The following is an 8920-nucleotide window of genomic DNA, read 5'->3' as shown; positions in this document are numbered from 1 at the left end:
GGCCGGCTCCGGGCTCCCCGGGCCGCGGCGGCGGCGAGGTGGCGGGTGCCACGTGGCAGGAGGCGGTTGGCTGGCGGCGGTGTGTCCGCCCCGGGCGGACAATGTCCGGCGCGCGCGGTGGAAAATTAGGGTTTCGGAGGTAGGAGGAGATCCGAAAATCGGGGGGTGTTTAAATAGGCATAGAGGGAGCTAGGAGAGTCCAAATGAGGTGAGGTTTTCGGCCACGCGATCGTGATCGAACGCTCTAGATGATGGAGCAGAGTTTGGTGGGTTTTGGGCCAAATTAGAGGGGTGTTGGGCTGCAACACACACGAGGCCTTTTCGGTCCCTCGGTTAACCGTTGGTGTATCAAACGAAGTCCAAATGATACGAAACTTGACAGGCGGTCTACCGGTAGTAAACCAAGGCCACTTTGCAAGTCTCGGTCCAATCCGGAAATGTTTAATCCCCACACACGAAAGAAAGCTAGAAATGGCCACCGGAGAAGAACGAAGCGCCGGAATGCAAAACGGACAACGGGAAAAATGCTCGAATACAAGAGACGAACACGTATGTAAATGCAATGCACATGATGACATGATATGAGATGCATGACAACGACAAACAACACACGGAGACAAAAACCCGAACCCGAGATAATAAATATAACTTAACGCCGGAAACGGCAAGAGTTGGAATACAAATAGGGAAAGTTACATCCGGGGTGTTACACGGCTCGAGGCTAGGGTTTGCCCGGGTGGGCTGCCCCGGCTTATAAAGCCTGCCGGGCCAGAGTCCCGGACGGACACGGCCCGATTAGGTCGGTTCACTTTTTTTTAAATAATTACGTTCGGAAGAAAAATAAAAAGAAATACTAAACGGACTCCAAAAATTTCGAAATAAATTTTCACGGGCTTCTAAAATCAAGTCGCACAAGGTGAACCTTTATTTGGGACCTAAATGCAATTTTGAAAAACGCACATTTTTCCTAAATTCAAATAAAACACCGAAAAACTCCGAAATAAAATCCTATTTGATTTTTTTATTAAATCCTCAATATTTCTTTATTTTGGAAAAGTTATTTTATTCCCTCTCTCATATTTTTGTAATAGAAATAATTGATGATAAAAATAGATAAAATCAAATGATCCTATTCTCAAAATTTAAGAAAACTCAAATATGAAAATAACAAAATCCCCAACTCTTTTCGTGGGTCATTGAGTTGCGTAGAATTTTTAGGATCAACCAAAATGCAAAATAAAATATGATATGCAATGATGATCTAATGTATAACATGCCAAATTGAAAATTTGGGATGTTACATAGAGGAGCAGGGGAGGGCCAAGAGGCCGTCGGTGGGGTTGGATCAGCTAGGTCGGAGACCTCTCATTGCTTAGGCCCCATGGCAGCAGCCGGATCGGGGCGGCGGCGGAAGGCCATGGAGGGTGTGGTGCATGCGGGCGAAACCAACATGGGTTGGTGGAGCAACGGATGCGGGCAGGGTCAGCGGTTAGGGGCACTGCGAGGAGTGGAAGGCAGAGGGTAGGGGCAGAAAGCCGTGGCGAGTCCTCGGAGAGGAGAGGAAGGCGACGGTTCAGCCCGTGGTGTTGGGCAGAGAGAGATGTGGATGGCGGCGTTGTGCAAAGAGAGATGGCGGCGGCGCTGAGTAGAGAGAGATGACTGCGGCAGCGGTGGCGCTGAGTAGAGAGAGATGACGTCCATAATCTTGCGGAGGTGTTCCTCAACCTACATGAGGTTTGCACATTCCCTTCCCTTTTTCTGAATCTTTTTTTCTTTAATTTCCTCGGTTATGCGTACGATTACTTGCTAGCCTGTAGCATAGCCATTTTCAATGTTTTCATATAGAATTTTATTTGGCTTGTGCTTTCATATTAGGCACCCCAAGTGTGGGAAGAATAAAATGTAATTCAATCGTTGGGTGTATTGTTCAGATGAGTTCGTCCTGTGCTAGAAGGTGAGCTGAACCCAACCTAGGCCTCAAGTTTCTCCTGTCCTTTGAAGTGCATTGTTATTTCTGTGAGGTTCACATGTAAGTTTTTCAACTATAGTACTCAGTGAATGAGACAAGGCACTAATGCATTTAATTTTGCGGTGTTCAGCTGCAGGAATTCAGTTTGTTTCTGGTTTTTTGGAAGTCATAGATTGTTTTGTGCCGGAGACAGGACAAGTAATGCTCTAACCTTGGCAGCAAAAATGGTCTAAATTTCATATAGAAGGCCCTAGAATACTTTGCATGTGTTCATTCAAATATATGGAGTTGACCTGTATGTGTTGCTTCTGTGCACACTATGTTTCATATGAGTTTGTAGGAGAGAAACTCTATAATGGTAATGAAGTATTGTCGATATTTACTCTGTTGCTTAAGGCCTAGGCATCCTTTTGGATGCAGTTATGGTAGCATGTGTGTTTGAGAGAAGTGGATGGAAAATTGGGGACTGAAACAAGTGGCGAAGAAAGTTATTAGTTGATTCTCACATCAGATAGAAGTTGTCTCACGAATGTTTATTTATTTAGTGACCAGGCATGAGATCTGGAATATTGAAGAGCAACAATTGGCAGAAGTATTAGATGAGTTTGGGAATACATGGTCATGTATGGAGTATTTTCATGATTAGTTTTCCATCGCTCGGCTCCTGAAGGCATGATGCCTCATTTCAATTCTCTTATCTTGATGTGTTTGTATTCAGAAAATTAAGGCATGATTCATCATTTAGATTATCTTATCTCCGTGTGTTTGTATTCAGAAAATCAATTTGCTTATTTTTTGCTTTCTTAGGGCTGTAAAAAGAGGAAACTCCATCGCTAAAAATCTTTTAAAGAGATTGAGGATAAAAAAATCCAAGCAAACTCCGCTTTTCTCCCGTATTTTTTGTGCGCGCCTTAATCTGTGTTGGGAGAAAGATATTGCTCTTTGTTCAGAAAATGTTTATTAGATGGAAAATACTCAGCATTTAAATTTTTTTCTTCAGATGTTTTGGGTTTTTTTAGTAGGCTGCTCGACAGGTCTTGCGTTTTTTGCAAGATTTGTATGGATTCGTGGTTCATGACTATAACTATGAATGTATGATGGCCTATAGGAGATATGTCCGTTCTTTAATGATCATTGCGGTTTCTTTGATTCCTACTATGCTAGTTATTCTGTCTGTAGGCCAGCATATTATTTTAATTCTTTCTAACTGCCTTTCTATACGTAGAAATGCACACCTACTTCCAAGCTTAGTACTGGTCTCCTTGCAGTTACAACCCCGAGGTTTAGCTTCTGAAACAGTCTGCTAACATATGCTTAACTACTTAAATGCACTGATGTTTGTGTGTTCTTTTGTAGAAAATCGCCATGCCCAGACGGCAGTGCCAGGTGTGCCTTATTTCAAGCTGCTGAGAAGAAAACCGCTGCACCAGAAGAACCTATGCAGAAGCTTGATGCAGAAGACGAGGTGCAGCTTCTTTCAACCCCTCATACTATATACCGATATATACACACATGTCTCCCTCTTCACTGGTTTTCTTTCACGTACCAGGTGAGCTCTGGTGGTAAAGCTGAAGCTTCTTCACCTCCTGTTGAAGAGAAGGATGGTAAATATGGCCAGGCTCAAGTGACCAGGAATAAATGGTGCTGCTTTTTATGTTGTCCATCTATCTATGCATCCTTCAGTTTGTACCGGCATAACAAATATTCATTTCTGACTATAAAACTTTCAGTTAAGAAACTCCACTGCTGGAAAGGGAGCTGGGGCACTAAAGAAACCGGGATAAACTATCTATAGATACAATAGCAAATTGCTCTAAATTCATTTTCAGTTATCATCTCTGGCCTTTCTATTTCTAAGACCATCCTTCTCGCTGTTGTCTATTATATAATCTTAGTTTCTCCTTGATGACATCGCAAGAAAAGAATGGTGGTCTTATGCGAGTCGCTTCGCCATCCAACAACACTCCATTGCACTACTTTTTGTCCAGCTTCAAGCCGAGCCAGTGAATGTGTGTTCCTTGCATGACGTTTAGTATAACCAAATGCTTCTTATTAAGTATGCTTTCAAAACTAGAGTATTTGGCTGCTCATGTAGCTCTGCCAAAGCAATGCAAAAAAACTACATTTTATGCTTTCAGTTAGGGTGGATTTGTGTCTTCAGAGATGAGGCAACCTTACGTGTACATATTCACAGATACTTCCTCCGTTCCTAAATAGAAGTCTTTAGAGATTTAAATACGGACTACACACAAAGCAAAATGAGTGAATCTACACTCTAAACTGTGTCCCTTTATCACACTTCCAGCAGACATGAGTTCTCGTGTTTTTACAGCTTTGTGGCAACATGATTCGATGCAGAAGATTCAACTATGTAAATTGGAATAAAGAAAATTAAACACTCAGGTCAATGGACTGTTCTTTTATTTGTCTATGGAACAACTCTTCTTGTACATGTTTGTGCTCTGTTCCATAGCATGCTAGTGCTCTGACCACTTCATATCCATGTATTTAGCAGGTTCTACGATCTCTTGTGTTGCACTGTTGCTGCGTCTCGATCTCCTGCTTTGTTGCATCTTTGTTCTGCTCCTTGATGTTTGCTTACTTTCTGTCTAGCTAAAATGCTTTTCTGGATCTGGCAAGGCCCCGTGTATTGTTCGTCCTCATGCTGCTTATATTCCATGCTTGCATGTGAGCAGGATGCGTCTACTTATTTGAGTACATACAGACATGCTTCTTTAGTGTGCCCTTCTATCATCTCATAGTTATCTTATTTGTTGTTCTAAATAATTATTGCAGGAGGGAGCAGCAGGCAAAAGAAAATCCAAAGCAAATTTTGCTCAGCTGTAGCGTCTTCCACTAACAATAAGTCTGCACAGCAGCCTGATAGGTTAGTTCTTGCAACTAAAAAACACAAGTCTTTCAGTTGCTCACCATTCGCTGGTAAAAAAGCATAGTGATTTTCCTTTATACATACCCAACTGAAGAACACCTTAGTTAAATCAATCAATAGTGAGTTGTATTACTAGAGACGTACTTAGGAAAATGCCCTTAGGCGTGACACACTACATGGTTACCTTATTTAGTCCCAGTTATTGATATCATATTGAGATAACACTCCGCCAAGCAGAATGTTTGTTTTTATATACTTCCAGATGCTAATTTACTGTTCTTGATTTTGGCGGGGATATTCCTTCATTACTTGGTTAGCTGTCAACACTCACCAATTTTTGAATATCTTCCATTGCTAAATTTAGTTCAACATTTCCACTCTGATCAAGCCATGGTGCATATTGCCTCAGATTTGCTTATATGAGTGTGCTTTTATGCATAGATTTTGATTTGTTTGTTTTTCATTTTTTAGGGATATGAGGAGACAGCTCTATTGTTAGTAGTGACTGCAAACATGGACTCCTCTTCGCTGGACGGGGAAAACAAAAATAATAATCTAGTAGGCAGTAAAATTACATGGCTGATCTCGGTTTTGTACATCTTAGGTGAGCATTATGAGTTCTACTTCCCATAAGAGAGTGTATTTTGGTGCTACAGATTGTTTCTATCTTAGAGCAAGAAGCCAAATCATGTCGTTCATTGTAAATCTTGAAAAACTTGTTTATTGTCACTTCTATATCTGTTATAAACTTTTGTTCCTGGTGTGGTACTTGTCAATCTTGGTTTGCCCTTCCATTTCAAATTTGCCCTTCCACTGCAGCAATATGTCAATCTTGTGTTCTTGAATTGATTCCTCATTTCATGTCTGCACTTCTATTACAGTAGAACATGTTATAAACATGGCCCTGGGCATTGTTTGTCCAGTAACCTTCAAAAGAGAAGAGATGGCTATAGAGAGTGGCTCCATCACTAAAGAGATGACAAATGTTGTGCAAGGCATTGTTTGTTCAGCTCCTTTCAAAAAATGAAGGAATTACAGTGCATGTGACCTATATAGGGGATGTGAAGGACAAATTGCTATGGATCCAAAGTGGGAGGGGAGAGTTACCAACAACGTATATGGACAAAGCATGACATGGATTCCCAAGTTCTAGCTTACATAGCAAAATTATATAGAGAGAATGCCCGCATTTTGAAAACTCCATTACATAGTTCGAAGCTATTTTCTTTCAATTTTCATTATTAAAAGGATTCTATTATTGCCAATCTGTTAACAATTTATTGTGAAATTATTAAGGATAATTAATCCCAGCAGTTAATCAGGGAAATCCCCGTTTCCCCTCACCTGCGGTTGCAACTCCAGCAACCAGCGTGACAGTTCACAGTTCCTTCCATCCCTACGCATCTCAGGAGGCGCCTCTTCAACCTTGTATATAATCTGTGAAAGATGATCAATAAAGGCTACACATGTTCATTCTATTTGTTTCTCTCTCGCTTGTGTCTTGATTACATTTAACAGAAATAACTCTTGGTTTGAAATGAGACCCTAGGGGTAAAGTTAGTATACATGTTATTTAGACAGCAAGCCTCCATTTTTATTGTAGACAGAAGGCCCCCATTCTTTTTTATTAAGGGGGTTTAAATTTGTTACCATATGTGTTTGCTCACAACTAAACCATGGATTTTTTTTAAATATATGTTTTTTTTTTCAAACTTAGATTTCTCATCATGATAACCGTATTTTCAACTAATACAATGCTTCTTTAGCTGGTTTGTACATCAGTACATTTTATACAATTTTTTTCAAACTCAGATTTGCAACGCGATAACCATATTTTCAATATAGCATGATTTAACACATGAGCTTTCTACTATCAATATCGAATATGTTCCTGCAAAATAAAACTATTTTCATCGACAACATGGTTTTAGCGGGTCGCTGCGCCATTTGGCACAACGGGTCAACTAGTATCCCTTAGTTTCCGCTAGGACCCCGCTGCCACGGGAGGGTAGGACAAAAGATGTCATGCAAGTTTTCCATAAGCACGTATGACTATATTCGGAATACATGCCTACATTGCATTGATGAATTGGAGCTAGTTCTGTGTCACCCTATGTTATGACTGTTACATGATGAACCGCATATGGCATAATTCTCCATCACTGATCCATTGCCTACGAACTTTCCATATATTGTTTTTCGCTTATTTACTTTTCCGTTCTTGTTGCTATCATCACTACAAAATACCAAAAACATTACTTTTGCTACCATTACCTTTTTCTAGCGTTACCACTACTACCATATTACTTTGCTACTAAATACTTTGCTGCAGATATTAAGTTTCCAGGTGTGGTTGAATTGACAACTCAGCTGCTAATACTTGAGAATATTCTTTGGCTCCTCTTGTGTCGAATCAATAAATTTGGGTTGAATACCCTACCCTCAAAAACTGTTGCGATCCCCTATACTTGTGGGTTATCACTACAGTAGAGAGTGATAAAGTTTTTGCATTGCTTTATACTAACTTATCTCACGAGTTCTTGTTGAGTTTTGTGTGGATGAAGTTTTTGAGATTTAGGAAAATCGTGATATGAGGGGAATTAAGGAGACACAAAAGCTCAAGCTTGGGGATGCCCAAGGCACCCCAATATAATATTTCAAGAAGTCTCAAGCATCTAATCTTGGGGATGCCCCAGTAGATATCCCACCTTTCTTCTTCAACAATTATCAGTTGAGCCTAAGTTTTTGCTTCTTCACATGATGTGTGCTAGTCTCGGAATGTCATTTTGTTTTTCTTTTACTTGGTATTTTAATAAAATACTTAGATTTGAATGTTTTTAGATAAGAGAGTCCTCAAATAGCTACCCATTTACATAACTACTCGCTTGATCTTCACTTATATCTTTTTGGAGTAGCTTGCCATTTACTCTTGTGCTTCACTTATATCCTATGAGTAAATTGTTGAATGAATTGAATATTATGAACTTGAAATTATATCATGCCTAGTGGTAGCTTCACATTGGGTTTAGAAAGTGAAATCTTTTGAAGCTTGACAATCACAATATTGGTCATACAAGCAATTCATGAATAATTAGTATAAGGAAGAGAACTTTCACACGTAAATGCACTATCTTGGAAATCTTTTGTGATTGTGAGCCCCCATCAAAATATTATATGCAAAAATTGTTGACCCTGGACAAGGAAGACAACATAATGGTTTATGTTTGTTCATATTCACATAGAAGTTATATTGTCATAGATCCTTCCACATGTGGTGTTCCCCCCACCTTTGCTAGCCAAAAATTTCGCACCAACTAGAGATACTACTTGTGCATCCAAAAACCCTTAAACCCAAATCTTATTTTCAATAGTCCACCATACCTACCTAAGGATTGAGCAAGATCCTTCAAGTAAGTTTTCATTAGTGCAATAAGGCAATGAAAATTGCTTCTAAAAGTATTAGATCATTTAGTGTAAGAGAAAATTGAGCGTTGTACGAACTTGTGATGGCAAAGAATAAAAGCAACGGACTGCATTATAAAGGTTGCTATCATAAGGGGCAATATAACATGACGTTCTTTTGCACTAAGGGGTTGAGCATACAAACAAAAAGCGCATGCAACCTTTGCTTCCATCTGCGAAGGGCCTATCTTTTACTTTTCATTTTTACTTTCATGCAAGAGTCAAAGTTTTTCTCTTTGTTAGTTTTTATTTTTCTCTTTTGGCAAGCATCATGTGATGAGGAATGATCTAGGCACATATATGCAGATGGATATGGGTAGCATGAGTTATTATTGTCGACATCACCCTTGAGGTGAATACGCTTGGAGGTGAAATTATAAGCCCCTATCTTTCTATGTGTCCGGTTGAAACGTTTTGCTCATGTGTATGAGGTGAGTGTTAGCAATCATAGAGGACTATATGATGGTTGAGTATGTGGAGCTCTTACTTAAACTCTGTTGAATAAGTTGAATTACAATTGCTTGGTGACTGAGAACATAGGTTGCTGAGTTTCAAGAGAATTCATTGTTTGAACCTTAACATGTGAATTGGTTGCTACT

At 39.8% G+C, this 8920-nt stretch overlaps 1 protein-coding gene across 14 annotated transcripts; it reads left to right on the top strand.

Moving 5' to 3' along the window:
• Positions 1-1321: 1321 nt before the first annotated feature.
• LOC119354467 lies at positions 1322-6262 on the top strand. 14 transcript variants are annotated; one of them, XR_005170959.1, is made up of 8 exons: positions 1322-1734; positions 1876-1954; positions 3195-3250; positions 3326-3434; positions 3519-3610; positions 4583-4657; positions 4766-4856; positions 5331-5677. XR_005170959.1 is itself a non-coding variant. In XM_037621195.1 (6 exons), the coding sequence occupies exons 2-6, from the start codon at positions 1932-1934 to the stop codon at positions 5356-5358; spliced, it is 306 nt and encodes a 101-aa protein (XP_037477092.1). In that variant the 5' UTR covers positions 1322-1734; positions 1876-1931; the 3' UTR covers positions 5359-5678. The 14 variants fall into 14 exon arrangements, 1 of the variants encoding a protein (XP_037477092.1); XR_005170950.1 differs by lacking the exons at positions 3195-3250; positions 4583-4657 and adding an exon at positions 5741-6262 and having other exon boundaries at positions 3519-3573; positions 5331-5463; XR_005170958.1 differs by adding an exon at positions 2100-2167 and having other exon boundaries at positions 1323-1734; positions 1932-2029; positions 3519-4856; positions 5331-5676.
• Positions 6263-8920: the final 2658 nt, after the last annotated feature.

The sequence above is a fragment of the Triticum dicoccoides genome, chromosome 2A, assembly GCF_002162155.2.
Source record: "Triticum dicoccoides isolate Atlit2015 ecotype Zavitan chromosome 2A, WEW_v2.0, whole genome shotgun sequence".
Classification (NCBI taxonomy): Eukaryota; Viridiplantae; Streptophyta; class Magnoliopsida; order Poales; family Poaceae; genus Triticum; species Triticum dicoccoides.
Note: the sequence above shows the minus strand (reverse complement) of the source record. Positions and strands in the feature narration are given on the sequence as shown.